Source organism: Tachypleus tridentatus, chromosome 7 (assembly GCF_004210375.1).
Source record: "Tachypleus tridentatus isolate NWPU-2018 chromosome 7, ASM421037v1, whole genome shotgun sequence".
Taxonomy (NCBI): Eukaryota; Metazoa; Arthropoda; class Merostomata; order Xiphosura; family Limulidae; genus Tachypleus; species Tachypleus tridentatus.
The window spans coordinates 61029294-61053348 of NC_134831.1; the positions used below are offsets into that span (position 1 = coordinate 61029294).

The 24055-nt window shown below is 31.9% G+C and overlaps 1 protein-coding gene across 1 annotated transcript; it reads left to right on the forward strand.

Annotated features, from left to right (window-relative positions):
• The first annotated feature begins 2335 nt into the window (after positions 1-2335).
• Positions 2336-22481, forward strand: LOC143255778 (putative inorganic phosphate cotransporter). Its single transcript, XM_076511973.1, has 10 exons — positions 2336-2592; positions 3127-3320; positions 4800-5033; positions 6944-7127; positions 8079-8212; positions 8468-8620; positions 11932-12064; positions 16474-16629; positions 18075-18160; positions 20083-22481. The coding sequence occupies exons 1-10, from the start codon at positions 2433-2435 to the stop codon at positions 20290-20292; spliced, it is 1644 nt and encodes a 547-aa protein (XP_076368088.1). The 5' UTR covers positions 2336-2432; the 3' UTR covers positions 20293-22481.
• The last annotated feature ends 1574 nt before the right edge of the window (positions 22482-24055 follow it).

The following is a 24055-nucleotide window of genomic DNA, read 5'->3' on the forward strand; positions in this document are numbered from 1 at the left end:
TCTATTTTTATTTTGCACGTTTGAATCAAATGCCTTTCACTGAAATGGTATCACCCGAACAAACTATATCGCAGGTGATAACTTGTCACAAACCAGTGACAATGTTATCCAGCTAAAGGGAAATATAAGGTTTTGTTGCGAAATTTCATTACTTCCAGTTCCAGCTAATTTAGGTCTATTATTTAACATATATTTGATAACAGATAATAAATATCAAATCTCACAAAGTTTTAGTTCATATCAAAAACTAAAGTCATGTGTTTACTGTTTAGAAAGACTCTATGGGACTTCCAGTTTCACTGATTTCCTGTTCAAATAACAGTAGGAACCGCAAGAATGATTGACGGAGAAGTATCATAGTTTCTGGGTTATAGCTCTGAAATAGTTGAAAGTAGAGAAAAGTGGGTACATTGTCAACAATTGCAATGCAAACTTAATTTACAATAAATACAAACAATCGAAGTAAACACGTGGACGACAGACAGTGTCTCTTGTCGTACAAAGAGATTACGTAATCAACGTACTGCTCTTATTACGATAATCTGTGACAAACTGATAGAGCAAAGTGATTGTATTTAGAACGCAATAACATCACCTTTCCCAGTGCGCATGCGTTACCCATGTCACTGTTGTTGAAGCAAGAAATGTTCCTCTGTCTAAAGAAAAAAAAATTAGGGTAAAAATAGTTATTTAGGGCTAGTTGCTGAACTTTATAAAAAAAGGAAATAAACAAGATAGAAATGGAAATGGACATACCACTTAATCCGGCTAGTGATCATAAAGCAGGCTGAGCCGTCTTAACTCTACACGGAGAATAAAATCCCCAGATTACTGGCTTCTAACACTTTGCTATCTAAAACGTAAACAGAATTCAAATTTCATCATAATAACTCCTTTTAGTTAACCAAAAAGAAACCCTGTTACCAGCGTACTTTGGAAAGGTGGACCTTCCGTCTTCAGATGCAAACTGGGAGGGGTGATGTAATCAAGTGACATCATGGTCATCCGGTTTTCAGGAAATATTTATTTCTCTAAGTACTATCATAAATGGTAAATATAGATTAGTACTTTTATAACTATTTTACAATAGAGTAACATTTTACTATTGCAAATTCTGGTTCTATTTGTTTTACTAACGAAGTTTCCAATTTTTAAACACCTTTCATGGCTGAAAAGCGGCATACACACATACACACACACATAATACATACATACACACACAGAGATACATACATACACACACACAGACATACATACATACATACATACATACAGACACACACACACACACACACAGACATACACACATACATAATACACACATACACACACAGACATACACACACACACACACACATACACATACATACACACACAGACATACATACACACACAGACATACACACACACATGAAATAGAGAGACTTGCCAATTAGTTCTTCTTTTCTTGCTTACGATCAGAAGAAAATCCAGATGACGTTTGTATTGCTTTAACACGAGCATCCGTCCCGTCCATACATCCTTCTGATAAAATAACAACAACATTAAGTATATTCTGTAACAAATCAAATATTTTGTGATAGGTACTAACCAGATATAATGTTCGTCATATTTATGCAAATTTCAAGATTATAAAAAAACTAATACTATTTATTACATGAGAATCACGACAAACTAACTTATTTTGTTTAAAAGAAACATCTGTAAATATAATTAAATCTAATCATTATCGCAATAGATAGCGTCATGTATTGGACAAGAGGAGCTCAAGCCCTGCCTTCCTAATGTTATGCCCTAAAACCGCCTCTTTCTTCAATCGTAAAACAATTTCAACAACTATGTGTGATGAATATGCCTGATTACACACATAATACAAGTACGAATATATTCTCTGTTTAGTTTCAGATTTTTAAAACGTTTATAAAACTGATTGAATTGTAATAAAATATGACCTGTGTACTTCTCATGTTTTTTTACCAGAGGTACCCAACAATCTTCATAGTGTCACCTGACACCAGCATTCCCTCAAACATAACTTGTTTGAAAGGTGCCCGTTAATTGTCAGTGATCCCCTGTCACTTTACTATCCTCTACACGTTGCTGTAAACAGAACTTTATATTTAAGGATCAGCTTTTCTATTATTCATGGTATATTGTTTTAACAACAATAGTTATGATACTAACAAATTAATATTAACTATCGGCATAATAGTTGCTCGTGTTACTTGAATTATTCTGAAAGATAAAGTACCCACGTGATGATAACACATTGTCTGATTTATGTTTTTCTTTTTTGTAAGTACTATGTAATTATGTTATCTCTCTATTTAGCTTTTCTCGTGATATCCAACAGCAACAGATTTTGTTTAGCTCAAACTGAAAGAACGATCATCGACTTTATAAAATACCTTATAGTATTAAAATAAATAATCATGACAGTTAAGACGAACTCTTTCGCTGAATCCCTGAATGAAACAACAAAATTACTGGCACAACGAAACACTCTAAGTACTGAAAAAAGATCCATAGAACCGACAGACGATGAAAAACAACCACTGATCTTAACAACAAATTCAAAAGCTTCATGTGGAGGTAAGACTTCTGTTAAACTGCTTGTCAAATAAACATAAATTGTTTTAATTAATGTTTAGTGGTGTGCATTTTATTGAATTATATCAATCCATTTAGAGGAAATATATACGTGTATTTTTTTACTTATGAGAACGTGAAGTGACTTACAATATTCTATAAGTAATCGTTAACATTTATTTTTAATTTTCACCGATAGTATCACAATATTATGACAAAAGGTTTCATGACGTTTCTCTAATGTTACTATTCTTGTTTTAACTTTAGTACATTGTATATTTGAAGTATAAAACTGATTTATTTTGTGTTTTGAAAGTTTCTCAAGATTCATGGTCAAATTATATATTTTTAAATTATTTATTTAAACTTTTTCCACGTCATAGATTCAATATTTTTCTTCACTCAGATCCAACTGATTTGTTATGCAATATGTATTATTTGTCAAGGTTTGAAATAAAACTAAAAATAGATTACAAAATCTTATCTATCTAAAGAATGATTTGTTATTTTTTAAATTACTCTTTTTCATATGTGAAGAATGTGTCCGTGCCCGATATGTCCTTGTGTTTCTTGCATTTATAAACTTTCTGAACAGCTATACAGTCAGAGTGAATTTGCATGTTGCCATAGTAGCTATGGTTAATTACACAGCGATTCACCGTGACCAGCTATGGATAACTGAATGTCCAAATTCGGAAGGGGTCTTTAATTCTAACAGCACGATAGAAAAGGTAGGTTTGTTTTTTAGAGAAATCTAGTGTATTGTCAGATATTTCATTTAAAATTTAAAAGGAAAACCTAGAAGATTTTGAAATCAATTTCATAACAAAACAAGGCTAGTACTTGAAATTCTCAAATAAGTCAGCACGAACCAGAAGTTTTAAATGATGTATACAACTTTTATTCATGAATATTTTACAATGTGTCCATAATTGATAGTTTTTACCAGTGCTCTGGCAAAAAGAAAACCACGTACAGAAGCTTTTAAACGTATTAACAATTAAATATATAATTGAAAATATTTATGCTCTTCCCATCAAGTCCATTTCTGTAAATTCGAAGCCAAAGGTTTAAATGTAACAAAATTACAGAAAAGTATAAAATTAGAAAACAAGAAGTAGATATTAACGGGTCACTTGATGGTGATTGGATGAACATGATAAATAATGTGGATCATAATAATTTGATAACGATGGGCTGATTCTCTATGTGTCAAGTTTATATACCCAAGTAATTCTTAAATACACAAGTTAATATCAATTTATTATATCATTTTTCATATGATGATGAATAGATTTTATACAACTAGAAAAAATATATAAATATAAATTTATGCTTGAAATTAAAATTATATGAGCCAAGGAGATGCTGTCGTATCGAGCTTAAGTCTCATTATATGAGAAAATTAGCACAGCACCAAAACTTTATAGAAATAGACATCAATATTGATATATTGTTAAATGAGATTGTTCCCAGCCTAAAAAGTATAATAAAATACAAATAACGTATTCTACTTTTTAATGGATAGTTTTCGTTTTAAGTGTGAGTTCGACAAAGCGAAACGAATTTCACTGTAACAGAAAGAAACAAATATTCTGTTTAGTTTGTGCTTTACCGTCATACTATTTTGTACCTATAATAAAAATATTTGGTCATTTAATAAAGAATACTACGACTAGAAACTTTAGAAAAGGTTTTATTTGGAGATGTGATTGTGGTATGTTTCAGTTAGATTGCAAAAATACCCAACGAAACAGCTGTAGCAGTATGAGATTGCTTTATATAGTGGAAGTGAGTAATGTTTAATGTCATGAATGCAATAGCCAGAAGATAGAGTTCACTGGTCGTAATTCATAATTCAACAAAATACTGATGCAAAACATATTGTCCTGTTAATGAATTTTGTTCAAATTTAACAGCAGCAATAGTATAAAAATATAACTTGTAAGCCAAAACAGAATTTGCTCTGGGATCCTTATTAAGCATTTCGATGTTGAGACTTTTGGATTCAGACTTATACCGATACAACCAACATTACACATCTAAATAATCCAAAGGATATCATACGATATTACTAAAAGGAACTTCAAGTACGTTTTGGAATGGAAAATGAAACAGAAAAATGTTAAAAACGAACTTGTAGACATATCTTTGATATAATCAAAATTAATTTTAGTGTTGTTTTTAATTTTTCTTCCATGCTATTCCAGGAAGGGGAGTTTATCTGGGATGAATACACTCAAGGAATCATATTGGGATGTTTTTATTTTGGTTACCTTATAACAAACCTGTTTGGAGGCACGCTAGCAAAGAGATTCGGTGATAAAAGAGTATTTGGTTTGGGAATTCTTCTTTCATCTGTACTAACGCTTCTGACACCTCTGTCACTACAGCTGCCTATTGGAGTTTTTATTGTAAAACGAATAGTAGAGGGTCTTGGTCAGGTAAGAACACATAACTTATTTAAAGTAAACAAATATTTTAGGCTTAAAAATTTGAATGTTAATGTTACTAACATGAATTATTTTATTTCTTTTGAGGAAAGAAAGTTTATCTGGGGTGAGAATACTCAAGGAATCATCTTAGATTCTTTTTATTTTGAAAACATTCTAACAAACATATTTAGAGGCATACTAGCTAGGAGATTCAGTAATAAAATAACATTTGGATTAGAATTTCTTTTGATATATGTATTAACAAAACTGACCTCTTTGTCATTACGGTTTATAACTCTAGTCTAATAAATGGTTTAGCTTGAGGTAGTGCACGGACTTTAAAGTTTATAAACCTAAATTACGTATTAACCTTTAAGGCTAACATTCTTTTGAAACAAGAATTTTTCAGCCGCATTCAACTGAAATAAGTGGGATATAAATTCACCATTCATTGTGAAGTTTGAATAATATAATAATCTAAACACTCTATTCACTGCTTTAAACTCAAGATTATCAAACCTAGATGTTTTATACGGACATATTTTTTTTAGAAGCATACTAAATATAAGCACTATTATGCCATTTCGGTATACCTGACCCGAGTATACAAACGTATACATTTTTCTACTGTGCTAAAATAGTGTCTCTCTGAAAGTAACTGGCAATTTCATTATACAAAAACATATATTAAAACACAGTGTCTTATTTTGATATGCAGTTACATGAGTTTAAGATCAGGAACATTACAACCCACTTCTATACCTGTGAATGTTTTAATATATGTAAATGAGTTACAAACACGCAAAGGTTTAAATATAAACAAAACTAAAACTACCCAAAATAATAACGAACAATCGAACATAAACTTTTATTTTCTTTATTTGATTCGCATTTAGCTATAACAAAATATTCAAGAAAAGAAATATAAAACTTGGAAATGTATTCGGTACTTTGATAAAATGTACATTATTATTATCACATGATAGAAGAGTCAACATTGCTCACAATTATTTGAAAATGATCCTGTTTATATTGTTTCTTTAGTTCATTGTACTTCTATAAGAAGTTGTTTGTTTTTGAATTTCATGCAAACCTGTGTAAGGGTTATCTGCGCTAGCCGTCTCTAATTTAGTGATGTAAGATGAGATGGAAGGCAACTAATTATCACCACCCTCGGCCAACTCTTGGGCTACTCTTTTCCCAATGAATAGTAGGATTGGCTGTCACTTTATAACGCTCTTACGGCTGAAAATGAAAGTGTGTTTGTTGTGACGGGATTCGAACCCAGCTTTTTTAGCGAATTGACCTTAGTTAAAAGGTCGCTATATGAGCTAAACTGCTATGTTTAGATTGTTAAAACATATTGTTTGGTCAAAACGTCGGTAACGTTCCGTTGATCTTTTGAGAAGGTGCACTTATCTATTTTATCTGCACAACTTTGTGAACTTACTTGACGGGGAATCATAAATATGTTATTATTTAGATGTTAAAAACAAGAAAATAGTTTGTTTGTTTGTTTAATTTTGAGCAAAGCTACATGAGGGCTATCTGCGCTAGCTGTCCTTAATTGTGGAGTGTAAGACGAGAGAGAAGGCAGTCAGTCATCACCATCCCCTGCCAACTGTATGTTGATTTTAGTCGTTTATTTTATAAGTGGAGTATCCCCGTTGTTTCTTAACACGTGTTTTACATCAGTACCATCTGCATGAATGTCAAAAAGTTCAAATTTAAATGTTTAATAACGCTGTTTTCTTGACTTGTTGCGATATCTATGTTTGTGTATAAGGCCTCCTTTTCGAAATAATATGATCTCATGAATCAGTTAATAAAACATAAGTTGTTTTTTTTTCGTTTTTCGCGATATAAACTGTTTTCATGGAATCTTAGTACTGATTTGAGAATTTATATTATTTTTCCAGGGCGTGATGACCCCAGCTATGCAATCTTTATTGGCAAGATGGATTCCAAAATCTGAGCTGGGTTTGACAAGTACAATTGTCTACAACGGAGCTCAGATTGGCACTGTTATCACAATGCCCTTGACTGGCGTATTGTCCAACTCTGATTTTCTTGGTGGTTGGCCATCTGCTTTCTATGTATTTGGTTAGTATGGTGCCTTTCATGTCGTTATTTTTTTTAAACTTACAATTGTACATTATCGTTGCTTTCATGTAGAAATATGTAATTTGTTCTGCATCACTTTGAGAAATTTCTGAGAATTTTCAAGAATTTAAAGTTACTATAATGCTGTAAATTATGAAAATCTGAGAAAGTGAAACTATTAAAAACTGTTGTAGCCTTTTAGGACACATAGTTAAATAAAAACAATGTTGAGAACTTATTAACACACGTTCAAACACGTTACAATAAGCTCATCTACTCATTCAACTATCTATTTATAGAAAAACTATCTGTTCTAGTTGCACTAACATTGGTTACGTAATTTGCTTAGTAATACCATCTGTCGAAAGGATCTTAGTAACGTTTTCCACCTATAGAAATACCACTTGCCTTTCTAAAGCACGTGTAGTGTGCCTAGTAAGAGCAGTTACGTGTTGACACCCTATCTGTAGAAAGATGCTCTCTGTTGAGCAACACTTGAATTAAGATACCACGTGATATCTCGTTGTAACGTGATATCTGACAGCATGACAACTTCCAAGCCTCTGGGATACAGTATGGACAGATGGTTAGGACACTCGATTTACACACGGACAGTTGTGGATTCAAATACCCATCACATCAGATATGACTTAAATGAGCTGTGTCTACAGGATAGACTGTATTTCAATTTTTTAGCTTTATAAGCCTTACCAATGAATCATGAGAATAGTTTATCTTAACAAATTCATCCCTTGTGTGTTTGTAGATAACTCCCACGGGTAACTTTAATTATGTTTTTAGTAATTATTATTATTCCCATTTATGTCTGGGTAAACCTAGAACAAAGCAATTATCTTATCAAAAATGTTACTTTCAGTATGGCAAAATGTATACAATATAGTTTGAATTTTATTATTATTGTGGATCAGAAACCAGATCTTTATTTACCAGGTGCAATCACTTGTGTGAGCAGCATCTTTTGGATTTTGATTGTCCATGATTTTCCCTCGGATCATCCTCGAATATCCAAACAAGAACTCCTGGAGATAGAAGCAGAAAAAGGAATTCACAATAACAGGAAAATGGTATAATTATTTTCGGGAGATATTAAAGTCACATTTTATTTGTTGTTTATGGGATATATATAATGTATTTGTTTAGTTCCAGTGTTAATATGTTTTTTTTCATTTTTAAATTGAAGTTGTTGCTTCTTATAATCTGTTTGATAAAAATTAAAATCTTTAGAAAAAAATGTATATATACGAAGAAAAATATGTTTTCTTACACCTTTAAATATAGTAATACAATATGCAATTAACTCAAGATAACATTACAAAAAGGAAAATAAATCAATCCCATGGAGGCAAATCCTGACTTCTTTTCCTGTGTGGGCCGTTATAATAGCACACTACGGAAATTCCTGGGGATTCTATACAATCCTGATTGACTTACCAACTTACTTGAAGAACATTTTACACTTCGACATTGAACAGGTAAGAATTATATAGATTTATGTTTAAAATTATTTTCAGCGTAGTAGTTGATTTTGTTTTGTATTAAGCACAAAGCTAAAAAATGGTCTATCTGTTCTCTACCCACCACGATTATCTAAACCGGGTTTTTAGCGATGTGAGTTCGCAGTTATACCACTGTGCTAGTGAGAGGCCAGCATGATAGAATGTAAATAGTTAGTTCTTTGTTATTGTCTGTGTGTGTTTACTTCTCAAACCAAAACCACATCAGGTTATCTGTTCTGTCCACCGACGCATATAAAACCCTTGATTTTACAGGACTTACCGCTGTCCCAAAGGGGGACGTTATTGCTAGAAGTGAGATTATGATGTTTCTCTTTTAGGTCTTATAGATGTAACATTATTTAATACAAAAATTAAATTTCTCTATTTTGTAGTTAATTTTGTTATATATATATATATTATTGCATAAATTGAAAACCTCATGAACATCTGTGTTCTCATGATTAGTTTGTTTTTTAAATTTAGAATTTCGCGCAAACTTACACGAGGACTATCTGTGCTAGCCGTCCCTAATTTACAAACTTAAGGCTGGAGGGAAGGCAGAAAGTCTTCACTACCCACCACCAACTCTTTTGCGAACGAATAGTTATACACAATATAACAACCCCACCGCTAAAAGCGCGAGCATATTCGGTGTGGCGGGAAAATAACATGACAAGTCGAGTCCCATAATCACCTGGCCATCGTTCTCATGAGCTGAGCGTCCCTGAGCCAATTTCAGTTTTACTGAAAGAACTGTGACACTTCGGAAATATTTTCACAGTAATATTTTTCGCCAATTGTCGTCATTAGTTTTACAAACAGCCTGTGGTCCGCATAATACCACAGTTTGAGAATCTCTTATCTCATCTATTATATTAAAATCAGGAATGGTTATGCGCAGATAGCTCATGATCAGCTGTGGGCAAAATAACTACAACCTCAAATGATAACGTTATGATCATTTCCTCACACGTTTCTTTGAACGAATTCATGTATATTCCAAATAAGATGTCTTCAGTGGCACAGCGGTTTGTCTGCGAACTTATTCCACTAGAAATCACGTTTTGATACCCGCTGTTGGCAGAGCACAGATAGCCATTTGTGTAAAATTTTACTTAATACAAAAACCAGAAACACATCTAAAGAAGTTATTTTGTTTTAAAAGAAAATAATGGTTAACAAATCATGTGACGTAAATAATATTGTCAAACGATCTTAGCTTTGTATTTGCAAAGAATGTAATTCATCTTTGTTAAGCAACACCTCATGATTTATCGATTAATCGTTGTAGAATGTTATGTATATTTGCGAACCGTTTGTTCGTTCGTCTGTCTCCCGTTTACGCGTAGCGTTTGAAACACTTTTACTGCAGGCGAAAACTCAACGTTTTGAAATGACTGGAGAACAGATATGAATAATGTTGGTGCCATATTTTATTGCGCAAGCAGGATATTTAACAGAAGTTGTTAGGAATTACTTACACTATCTTTCAAATTTCAAACTCCTCACTGGGATAGGTGTAATTATATTCCCCACGCTGGACACAATAGATAGCCTGATATGGCTTTGCTATAAGAAAAAGACGTTTCGAAATGTGAAGTAATTTAAAATTAATAATGCAGATTTATTATATGTTATTGTTGAGTGGCTCGTAGCACACCTGAAATGATTGGCTTTGAGTCAAATCAAGCGTGCGGCACAATTAGCACAATGTAGTAATTTAAATTGGTACATTAAGTTGAATATTTCCCGTCATTTTGGACGAGTACTTTTGCTTGTAGGGCCCGGCATGACAAGATGGTTAGGACGCTGAACCCATAATCCAATTTTGACCAATTAAAATATGCTTTGGACAACATACATCGAAGAGCAATCGAGAAAAAATACAAAATCACACCATATTATCAGAATAAATGTCCCTATCGATTCTTTGATATTTATTTGCAGCTTTTACTTGAAATATAGCAGAAATATTGGGTCTAATATTAATAAGTATTTCAGTTTTTTGACGTTAGACCTAGGCTGCATTTTACATTAAAATTACCTATCATGGTTTGTTTTGATTTGTTTTGAATTTTGCATAAAACTACAAGAGGGCTATTTGTGCTAGCCGTCCCTAATTTAGTAGTGTAAGACTAGAGGGAAGACAGCTAGTCCTCACCACCCACCACCAACCTTTAAGCTACTCTTTTACCAGCGAATAGTGGGGTTGAAAGTCACATTATAACGCCTCTACGGTTGTATGGGTGAATATGTTTGATATGACAGGAACGCAAACCGGCGACCCTGCGATTACGAATCGAGTGCACTTATCATCTGGCCATCTCAGACTCCCTGCCAACTCAGAAAAAGTTAAAAGTACAATTCATTTTAAGTTCACTGATACACATAATAATTCATATGCACACTGAACATTTCAAAATCACAATTCATGACATTACGGGTACTTGTTAGTAATGGCAGTGTATTTATTCTCCGTGTTAAAGATACGGAAACGCTTTTCTCTTACTCTGGGTATCCATGGCACGTCCTAAGCGAAACCAGAGAGATTTCTACAAGAAAAAATAACGCGTAATATCAGAAACAAAAACATCATCTCTAAACTTCCAAAATATGACTTGTCATCACGTGTCATCTATAGACTATCAACTTTACACAAATAAGTCACACACACAGGTAGTATTTTTCCTAACCTCCTTTCAGTTTCTTATAAACATGATACCAATACTGAGACAACTACATATTGGAATGCAGTTTGATTGTTGTATGAAAGTGACAGCTAACATATTTAAGTTTATGGATTGTTTGGAATTTAGCACAAAACTGCACAAAGGACTCTCTGTACTCTGTCCACTACGTGTATTGAAATCTGGTTTCTAGATGTATGAGTCGACAGATATACAGCTGTGTCACTTTGAAGCACATATTTAATACAAACCCAGATGAAACAATAGCTTACTGTTTGAACTCCAATGACCACGTTCATCCACCCCCCCCCCGAAACGGCGAAGCAAAAAGGTATCATTTATGATAACGCTACTTCCATGAATAATGTAAAATTAATCACCTTCCCTTACTAGACCCCACGTATAAAAAAAACATTATTATTTATAATTATATAACTCTCAAATCTTAGTAAGGAGACCACGCAGATATATATAGTTAAATAATGATATGATAATTAACAAAATAGGTTTTACAAGTGATTTTATGCTGTTTATAATAATCTCTCTTTCTCTGTATGTTGATTAATGTCATTGGCTAATTCCTTATTTCATTCTTAACAGAACGGGTTCTTATCTGCTCTGCCTTACCTTTGTCAGTTTGCGATTGGCTGCTTAGCGGGGTATGCTGTAGATTTGATTTATCGTAAAAACTGGTTTAGACTGACTGTTTTAAGGAAAATATCTAATTCTTTTGGTAAGTTTTTAACGTTTATATGCACATTTTTCACTTCATCTAATTTGGTTATTATTCTAAATAATTATTTTGTAATATACACCACATTATGTTTCAAAGCAATTTTGGGGCCTGAGAAAGAAAACAAACAAATCCAACCTTTTACTTATTGTTCTAGAAAACTTGCTTTAATTATACGTGAACTAAAACCATGATATTTTCTGAAACTACTGTTTATAATGCCAGTGGTTTAAAGATTAAGTTTATCTTAATCTTGATGGATAAAGACTATGTGCTGTTATGTATTATAATATACCCCAGACGAATTTCCAATTTCTTATATTACCTATTACGATTTGGACTTAGAAGTTAATTAAATGTGAAAATGTATCATTTTTGTTTATATTTGCCAACAGGATTGATACACACAGTTTTCTTTCCTAACACAAATCTATACAATGCAATTTATAATAATGGATATTACAATTAATGATTTATATACAAAAGTTTTACAAAAAATAGTGAGTATACCATCTTGTCTGGAATTGAATATTTTATCAACTGTTCACGATGAGTGAGTTAATTCTGTGTTGATACACAGGTACACTTCACTTCACGGAAGACTAGCTAGCTTCTTCAAAAGTAATTTTTTTTTCGCTGCGGTTATTCGATGTCCTTATAGAAATACTAACGTCCGAAGTTAATTTACTGAAGATAAACAGCTTGTACTATTTGTTTGTTTTGAAGTTCGTGCAAAGTTACACAAGGGCTATCCGCGCTAGCCATCCCTGATTTAGCTTGTTTGTTTTTTTTTAATTTCGCGTAAAGCTACTCGAGGGCTATTTGCGTTAGTTGTCCCTAATTTAGTAGTGTAAGACTAGAGGGAAATGAACTAGTCATTACCACCAACCGCCAACTCTTGAGCTACTCTTTTACCAACGAATAGTGGGATTATAACATCATAACGTCACATTATAACGTCCTCATGGCTGAAAGGGCGAGTATGTTTGGTGCGACGAGAATTCGAACCCGCCACCCTCGGATAAGGAGTCGAACGCCTTAACATGCTTGTCCCTGCCGGGCCTCCCTGATTTAGCAGGTAAGAGTAGCCGTCTCTTTGACTATATTTACCAACGAATAGTTGGATTGAATTTAACATTATAACGAGGGTAATGCTAAGAAAAGCGAGCATGTTTTGTGTGACGGATGAATCTAAGATTACAAATCGAGCGCTCTTACCACTTGGCCATACCGGATCGTTGTAATGTTTGAAATGTATAAATATTCCTGGTCAGATATCTGTAGTTTTCCAATCAATAATTCTTTATCACAATAACAGATTCCGAGCATACTAACTGTACCAAATCAATAATATTAAACTGTCTCTTAGCGCGTTCATTTCTAAACGTTTAGGGTGAAGTTTTCCAAAGTTCAGTTATTCGAAGATACGCCAATGCTTTAGTAAAATATATATTGTTGAATCTTACACTTGAGAATCTTCTACAAATTTAGAAAATAGGCAGGACTTTCGAAACACACATTTTACAATGCATTTCTAATCATGTAGAATATTAAAATATTCACATTTTAGTCTTTAGATTAATCGACTGTAGTTCTCGTTATAATATTATCGTGAGCCGTCACAGCTGTTTGTAAACAAACTAAAACCATTTTCGTCGTTAAAGATGTAACTACATGTCAATGTAAAACAATTGAAGGAAGAACCTGGTAACCCAAAATATATTTTGTGTTTATGAAATAAGATAATTCGCTATGATAATTATTTATATATATATATATATGTAGATATGCTTAGTTTTGTGTGATAAGCTATTTCAAAATAAAGTGTGATTTTAAATTTTATTTCATATTCGGCTCAATATTTTTCTATTTAACAAAAATTTCAGAAAAATATATTACACCTATATCACAGTTACCGTTATTAAACATATGCAGAGATGTCAACTATTTCAAATGACTGAGCGTGGTGATTTATCATTTGCAGCTACTAGGCCTGAACAATATCTCTAAGCTGTTTATTATTATATCATTATTATAACTATTATAATTTATTACTGTTATAGATTGTTCATTTATGACTGTATTTTGTGTATTTAATAAATAAATTTTTAAGAAATTATTTTTCATATTATGAATTCTTACTCATAAATGTCGTTATCTGCATCGTTTTTGTTTTCGCCTCAGGCTTTTGTTGGTGAGATGTCGATTTTGTATGTCTGGAACAATCGTTTAACCCGCCATGCACCACAGAAAAATCGATGTGACAAACTGTACAAAACGCATGACTGTCACTGTCTTTTGATGCAACGACCGGATATTTTGCACTATAGTCTTTCCTAAATTTTTGATTCACAGTTTTAGTCCTTTTAGGTTTGCCAGAAAAGGAAAAATCTGGTGAACGAGGCCTCTTTTTTTTCCACCTTGTGAGCGATCGCATTGGTGTTTCTATGCCGCTTAGAAAACAAGAAATACCCATCTACGCGATCGCTGATTGGCTGTCAAGCACTGATGACGTCACTATTGATTCCTCCACGTACCCAGTATGGAGAAGCATCGCATTCAAACTATTGGTCGACGTCGGAGATACAAATATTTTTTTTATTATTTCAAGCACAAACATGATTATTGCAAGTAGCCATTTGGACTATGTCTTTTATTTATTATCAATATTTATTTGTATCTCACTATATATTTTCTTTTCACCCCTTTGAATCCCTGGAGGAACAATTTATCACTTTATTGTATAGGCCTATATAATATTTAATAATAAGGGAGTTGCAACAAGTCATAATATTTGTCTGTATGAGCGTATAGTCGTAATATATACACCAAAATCGTTATGATTACGCTCAAATCGTAATGGTTGGCATCCCTGCATATGTCTGATAATTATAATAAACTCTAGTTAGCTATTTTGTGTTTTCAGCCAGTAATATCGCACACTATCAAATAATCTAACTCCGTTTATCCAAATATCGTGATGATAAGCATTTAGAATATAACCTGATATCGCCAGCTCTATAGTTCCTTTATAAAGATTAAATTAGATATTTTAGTACACAGATGTAGTATCAAACTTGTTGTATGAAATTATATCGCTTGAAATGCTCACGTTATTAATTTTTAAATGAACAACTTAAAATTAAATTACAATATCTTGGCTGGTATTATAAACCAGCCTAAATTTGCTAAGTTTGCAGAAATAAATAGTCATAGTAAATAAATCTAAAATAGGTGAAACAAACACAATGAAAAGGTTGAAAGTTTTAAACGTTGTATAAATATTTAACACGATTATTTGATTAGAATATTTTTTACTGGATTATGTATGTGTTAGTCTGAGAATTTCAAGTACGTTTCAAAAATATTCTTGTGTTTTTATTAGATTTAACTTGGTTATTTTCATTATAATTTCACTATTTTTTGCACAGTTATTATTCGTGTAATTTTTTATTTACTGTTATCTATTATTTCGTTCTTTCATAAGCATTACTTTTATTATTGTTTTATTTTTATTCTACACTACTGATACCTCTCTGCTACTCGTCTCTGTAGTTGACAGCACTTACATGCGTACTAGTAACTCATTTCAGATGTGAAACTTCTCTAACCATATGCAGTTGGTATCATTTCCTGGGCTTTCATTAGGCGATATACGTTAATAGGAAAGGAACTGTCAAGTTTTTCATCTACTGATATCGAAATGCTTCAAGGAAAGGGAATTGTTGATAGATATTTTTGGGAATTCAGTTGAAATATAGGATGTTAAATTATCTATATTCATTACTGTGTTAACTTGGAGTTTCTAATTTAAGTAGAAAGCTCACTTGCTTTTGTTATAAACTAATATTGACCAATTAAATCACAAAACTAATACAACTTCAAAGAAAACTTTCCATTTTATCCATATCTTTACTCCAGAAGATATGAAGGTGTCGCAAAACAACGTAATATGGTATGTTTTGAAAAATAAAGTGTTTTGCTTGTTTGTTTGCTGTGCTTCTCCTAACACAGGTATTGAAACCCGGTTTTAGCGTTATAAGTCTTCATAATGTTGCTGAGCTACTGGGTGAAAAAAAAACCAAAGAGAAACTATCACCGGAACAATTTTTATTTAATTTATTTTGTTATCTTTGTATAGAATCCAATGTTTCAGATTTATTTGCATATTAACATATTATTTGCAGGTTCTGGTGTTTTCTAAGTTTTATTCAATATATATTTGAGTGATATTTATTTAAATCTAACATTAGATTCACAATTCACTACTTTCTTCAAATACTATATAAATTTATCTTCACTATGGTGAGAAGAAGTAAACAAAAAACACCATTTTTATTGTATTTTTGATTTATTCTTTAACTTAATATATTAATTTTACAAAATATTACAATTATTCGTTCTTCTAGGTTTCTACGGTTCAGCTCTGTGTTTAACTGCAGTGACTCTGGCCGATTGTAACCATGATTTAGCTGTCACTATTTTGGCTTTAAGCATGGGTTTCAACGGGTTCACATTTCCCGGATTTTTTGTTGTGGGCGTTGACATGGCTCCAAATTATGCCGGTAAGCCTGCCATTTTTTATCTTAATCATTAAATTCTGATTGTCAGTTCATCTTGCTAAACTTGATGTTGTAGTACAGCAACAAGACATTTCAATTACGTATATGTAATCTCAGTTCATAGTTTCCAAATGAACTAAATGCTATTCCACACATGTAAAATAAACAAAAAAGGTGAATTTGTTTCTTGTTGTTTTACAAGTTCATTTATTAAGTTTTGTTTAAGTTATATATTCGATAAAATATACAAGCTACACTAGTTGTTACTGATTTTGAAGTGATAGCCTAGTACGACGGTAGCTAGTTCACAACACCTATCGCCATATCTTGTGTTACGCTAAATGACTATTATAAAGTACTAGCAGCGCTATTTGGAAATAATGGAACGAGAAACATGAATCATTGAATACGTACTAGAGCATACTAACCGGGAGGTCACGCTCAGCTATTCAATTAAGTCATTAATTTAATTGTTTATATTACAGTATTTTTAACATAGGAAATTCGGAGAACAATGGATATCTGCTTGATAGTTATAATTTAGTGAATTTTATATTCTATACAATTTCTTTATTATCTTTAGAAAAACACCTCAAAAACGTGAAACAATTAATAGAGTACATAATCAAAAATATAGAGAACGTGTAAAAAAAGATGTTAAAATATATGAAGAAAGATTATCGCGTAAAAAGCAGCATTTATTTAATGTTGAAGTTTTGTTTTATGTCAAGCATCATATTAAAACCTGATGGTTGTTTATGAATAATAATAGACTACTTATCTTTAACCAAATCAAGTACAGAAACTTCTTATACGTATTTAGATTGTGAAATAATATTACATATCAGATCAGCTATTAAAATGTTACGCAACGCTCATTCATAAACACATTTGATTATCTTTAATAAACAATGTCATTTATATATATTTTATTGTCAATTTTTGGTGTATCGAAAATCAATACATTCATAATTAATCAAACCTAGCCTTCTGTAGTCTTTAATATGAAAATAACATTGAGATAGTTCTCCAACAACAATTATTCTACTTATAATATTAAATGAAACACCTGTAAATAGGAAAACATTTCGTAATGAACAAGGAAAATAAGCCAAACGAGACAGCAGTAAGTGTACAGAATTACATCGCTAAAATTTTGGTTTAATTTCCCTCAGTAGACATGACAGGTAGCTCAATGTAGTTTTGCTCTATAAACAAAAACGGTCATAACCGAATTCAGAGGTAACACTGAAATGGAGTGTACACCTTTTAAATACAGTGATAACGCGAGATTCCAGGTGTTCTAACAGTATTGTTGTAATTTAACTAAACATTCTCGGTTTATAAACACGTAACCAGAGTATGATTATCTTGATTGGTTTGATATATATTATTTGAATTAGAAATTCAGGAGAAAAATAAAAGTACGATATATTTTTTTTGTACAGGTGTTCTCATGGGACTTTCGAACGGAATAGCACAATTGAATGGATTCATTGTTCCTTATGTTGTTGGTAGCCTCACTCAGGGACGGGTAGGTCAAGCAATACTTACCCTAAGATGTATACAGTAGTTAACTTATTTCGATATATCGAGAGTTATTATATTGCCCAGATTTCATAGTAAAAACTTGAGTGCAAAAAGAAATAAATAAATAATAGAAACCTCAAATGTTTTATAGATCTCTAAAGCAGTTTTTAAATACTTCACAATTTTGTAAATATTATATTATTCCCCTTTCCATTTGAAGAAATTAATTTTAAAACATCATGTTTTCTTACTATAAAAAATATAATCTGAAAGTGTTCACGTATTTGAGTGTAATACATACTTTTAAAATATCCAATATTAAGAAATGCACGCAATAGAGGTTTGGTTAGAGTGATATTTTGTGGTAGGAAAAGGATAAAATTGAGATTAAAGCATGGCACAAAGTCAACAGGAAGATATTCTGATGATGATGATATTGGATGAGGGTTTTAGATTTGCAACCTGGGAGAATCAGGTGCAATTTAGACCTTTTTAGTGCATGTTCAAATACTGCGAAATACTGTTTAAAAGCTCACGCAGAGCTAGAGAAATGGATCATTTTAATAGTGTTTATACTTCCCTTATTAATTCTGTAAAGTTGTATACAGCATTTAGTGCTGTAGTCACCATTTCGATTCATTTGGTTGTATGCAACACTTTCTAACAATTTCATTACTAATTTCAACACTTTCACCATATTATCATATTAAGTTCTCATTACACTCTATGAATACATAGTTAATAGTTTAATCGGTTAATGTTGTAATTCCTGATTTTGGTGATTTGTAAATTTTTATATAAGTAAGGATTTCATAATTGTTTTAATCATGTGTGGTATTTTTGATATAAAGTGTTTCTTGGTTATGTGTAATAATTATGAGATGTCATCTGTTTGGTTTAATGGGTTTTTATACTCTTGGATAAATTCTATAAAAATGGTTTGGGTATTTCTCGGATAGGAATGTTTAGTGAGTGTGATTGGTGGTTATTTGTTTGATTTGCATCTAGTTGTTATTCAGTAGCTGTTTTCTCATTTTTCTGTGATTGTTTAATTTGTTGATTTGGTTTTTATTTATGCTAATTGTGTTAGCCAACCATTATGTCGTACTAGACTAGAGGGAAAGCAGCTAATCAACACCACTAACCGTCAATTATTGGATTACTTTTTTACAAACAAACAGTGAGGTTAACCATCATATTTTACGATCCCACAGCTGAAAGAGCGAGCATATTCCGTGACGGAAATTTGAGCTTCCAGTCTGTGGTTTGCGACTAGAACACTCTAACCACTAAGCGAGTTAAAAATAGTATAAAATTATAGGCGTACGTTCTTTGTCCATGTTGACAATTAATATTTGTACTCGACTTTCTTAATTTCAACTGGCACATTTTTCAAGATGTCTTCACAAATGTGCAACAAACGGTTATGCCTGATTAAAGAAAAGTCCTGAAACACATACAAAATAAACAATTATTAATTATATTACAGTCATATAATTTCCATATGTTTGTGACATGATTTAATTATGAAGAACTTTTGTTCGTGGGACAAGAAACATTTTTACTTCAGATTGAATGTTCTATGTTCTTCTCACAACTGTATTACAGAATTAATTACATAAATTGTTGTTATATAATTTTAGGTTTCGCTAAACACAAATATTTCACTATTAAATACTATAAACTACATGTATTTAAAACTTGTTGCAACCAAATGCAGGATTTTCTCTAATATTAATCCCAACTTTTCTCAAATCAAACACATATTTTACTTTTATTTTCTAGATTTGATTATTTTTTAAAAAATTCAGTATATCGTGCAAACACTGTTCATTTCTTACTTGTTTTGACTTGGTAGTAAATTTTATATAAGTTACTTATATTGACGAGTTTCTCTTTCCAACGTATTGTGATTTGTTTGTACAGCAAACCCTGCAACAGTGGAAGAAAGTATTCTATATCGGTGCTGCAATTTACACTTTCTGTGGAACATTCTTTGTAATTTTTGGTTCAGCTGAGTTACAGCCATGGAATAATATTGAAAGTTCCAAGACTGAAGAACCAGCTTGTCCTACGTCAGTTGTTTCATCAAATACTCCCAAAAAACGCACTTCAGCAGAAAAAAACAATTCGTGATTATTCGAGACCTTACATACCTGGACAATTTGAGTTAGCAAAACAATTCCACCATATTGTACTGGAACATGTTTTACTAGCTCAAACAAAAATGGCGACAGTATGCAGATGGTGTAGATTCTTGGTATTCTAATCCGAAAAAGAAAAATAACAAAGTGTACTTTCAATACTAGCAAATACAGTAAACTCAATCTTAAATTAATGTTTAGCTAGAATACGGAAGTACACGATAGGTGTATTTTGATTTTTAAATTAGGAAACATATTTACACACTGATATGAATAATTTATTGTCTGAATCTTTGCTATTCAAAAATCTCGTCAGAAAACAAAATCTTTGGCTTCATTGGATAACTGTAACCGTTTGAATGGGCTTTTAATGTTACTGATTCATCTGTTTAACGTTCGTATTTTAGTGGCTGGTTTTGTTAACAAGCTGTTGGCAACATTGAGTCGAAGACCAACCATGGCCCACGTTTTTCAGTTAAATTATACTTGTGTACTTTTAAGAACTTATTGAATGAAAATAATAATCTATAACAATATGCCAACCACACTATATTTATTGATTATACTGACGAGGCCATTTTAAATATCAAGACTCATAAGACTGGCTTTAGAATCAAAGACATAGCAACTTATAGTTCGGTTGTTAACCACTTCTTACTTAGATCCTGTAGTCGTTTATCTCTTACTTGATTATTATTAGTTTAGTGGTATTTATGTATTACCAACTTTAAGTATAAAATACGTGTAACAAACTATCGTTAAGTTCTTGTACATAAATTCAAAATCTACCTTGAAGAATGAAGTAGGCGTTACCTTTTCCTCCACTGTTCAAAGTAAAGGCATCCGTTCTGGAAGATAGCAGAGAACACTTTCGTGTTGAAAAGAAATGTTCAGAACCCTGAATGAATACTACATTAACACATGTAGAACATCCCTGTAAATAAATTTCCACCTGATTTAGCGTACTTATACATTAGAGTAAAAAACAGAGTTTGGGTTTAAGCAGGAAGTCCTTGAAAACTATTTTGTGGTCTACAAGTAAATAAACAGATGGAAAACGTTCGTAATTTTACTTTTTTTTCATTGTGCTGATATAAACTACTTTAAAACTTGTCTAAAAATATGTTTCATTAAGTTTATATGTAGTTCTACACCTGCTACCTTAAATCCAACTCGTTAATCTTGAAATAAACATTCGCTAGTATTGAACTTATGAAATAGATGAAGAGGGTGCATTAGTCTAAAACAATTGCAATTACTTAAGTTCTAAGCTTTTAGACAGATAAATAATATACATGTAAATGTGATCTTTCAAAACTAGATAAACCCGCTGTAATAATCTGATGATACAACTTGTAAAAATCACAAAAAAAAGCTCACATCAGTTATGGTTTATAAACCAAGAAATTCACTGATTTTTACGAACACAAAATGCTCTTTGCTCGTGTACTTTCAGACTAAAAACACTAAATTTAGTTTTAAATAGCAGAAAAATAAAGACTGTGATCTCTTTTGATCACGAGGAGCAGTGGACATGTTTGATCTATGTATACAGTGTTTGGTACACATAACTACTTATGAAAGGAAATGAAAATAATGAACAAAATGACAAGATTTTTATGTATACAAGATTTGTCTTTTTTCACAAATTACCAACAAGTAAAACTGAAAGACTTAAAAATTAAAACATAAAAGTTTACACAAATTTACTAGATTTCACTTTTATACCTTCCTATTTTTCTAAAACGAAAATTTCATATACTACTTACATAAAATTTTAAAATTGTCAGGTTTTTTTTCGTGGTATTGTAGCAATACAAATTCTTAAAGTTTCTCTTCATATTGTGTATGCAGTGGCAACGTGCAAAGTTGGTTAATAAAGCCATTATTTCGCCTTAGTTACTCACGAAACTAAGTTGTTCAGTCAAAGTCTTTTGGAACGCAGAATACACGCTATAAAAAATAAACAGTGGTATCTTCCATGTGCTGAACAGTTGATACTCAAAAAAACACTTTCAGTCATGTGGATAGCGAATGCGTCTTGAAAATAACAGTACTGTTGTTTCTAGTATGTAATTCTAAGAAATGGTTTAAAATTTAGGTTAACAGGTTGATTTAGTTACACTTACTATCGCAAAGCTCTCCAGTAAACATGCTGAAACAATAATGTTTTAAACTTTGAGTGCTGTTTGTTTAAAATATCGATTGTTTCACTCGGGTTGGAAAGTGTCCAGTCTGTTTCTATACTTTGAATTCAAGTTAAGTCGTAGAACTCAGAATTCGTTCCGTAAAAAACTTTATAGCCGACTCTCATATTTTCCTAGCCCGGCATGGTCAGGTGGCTAAGGCACTCGACTAGTAATCTGAGAGTGTCGGGTTCGAATTCCCGTCGCAATAAACATGCTCGTCCTTTCAGCCATGGGGACGTTATAATGTAACAATCAAAACCCATTATTCGTTGGTAAACGAGTAGCCCTAAAGTTGGCGGTAGGTGATAATAACTAGTTGTCTTCCCTCTAGTCTTACGCTGCCAAATTAGGAACGGCTATCGCAGGTAACCTTCGTGTAGTTGTGAGAGAAATTCGAAAAGAAACAAACATAAAAATTTTTTGGTCTCCGAACTATAAAGGAAATCAGTGAACCTGAAAATATTACAATATGAGTTGTCTTTCGACAGTCAATTTTTAATGATTAAAATAAGCCATATACTTTTAGAATTTTTCAACTGATTCGATTGGCTGGATAAGCAAATTCCATTCAGTCCACATTTGTATTGAATTTACAACAAAAAACCTGAACAAATCACATAATTTTAACTTTAAAGGAAACATTGGACGTTTTAACAATGTCTGGTGTTCCTGTAGAATTGTTAATCAAAATATATTTAAACAATCTGATATCAGAAGTTCTGATACCATTATTATACTTGTAAATTACAGGTTATGATATAATGGAAATGTTTATAAAATAAAAGTACTTATGAAATTTTCTATAAAATGCACTTATATCAAAATATTTCCAAAAGCGCGAAAGAGAAAGAAATAATGAATCTAAATTACCTAATTATAAGTTCAGAACTAAATATATTTCTATATAAAATTTGGAAACACTCTAACAACGAAAATAGTAAAATTCATGCTTTTATAACAGTGTCTCAAAAAGGAAAAATTCTAAACGTAACTTTCAAGCAAACTCTTTTGAACTGACGTTGATTACTGTAAAATATATGTAAACATGTGATACATATTTAATAAGGCTTTTTTCTTTTTGTATTAGAACACTTCGATTCCAAGTTAATAGGATGATAGACCACTTACACACAGTCACATTTTCCAAATAGTTTGGAAAGGCAATAATACTGCAGCATAACTTGTAATAAAATACCACAGTGTGAGTGCTTTTTACAAGCTCACAAAACAGGATTATAATTAATTACAATGACAGATCTTTACAATCGTAACTTTCTACCATCACAGATCTGTATAGACAACTATATGTGATTTAATATATTTTAACGTTGAATTTTTATATAGCTGAACTTCTATGTGAATTATTTTTATAGTTTTTAATTTATGTGTTTTTAAAGATACATTTTGTAGTTTGTTTTTCAATGCACAATTTGTATTTGATAGCATTTAACAAAATAAGGACTTTACATATATACATATCTTCCTCAGTCTTGACAGGTCGTACATAGGTGGTTCAGCATGGCCAGAGGATTAAGGCACTCGACTTGTAATCTGAGGGTCGCGGGT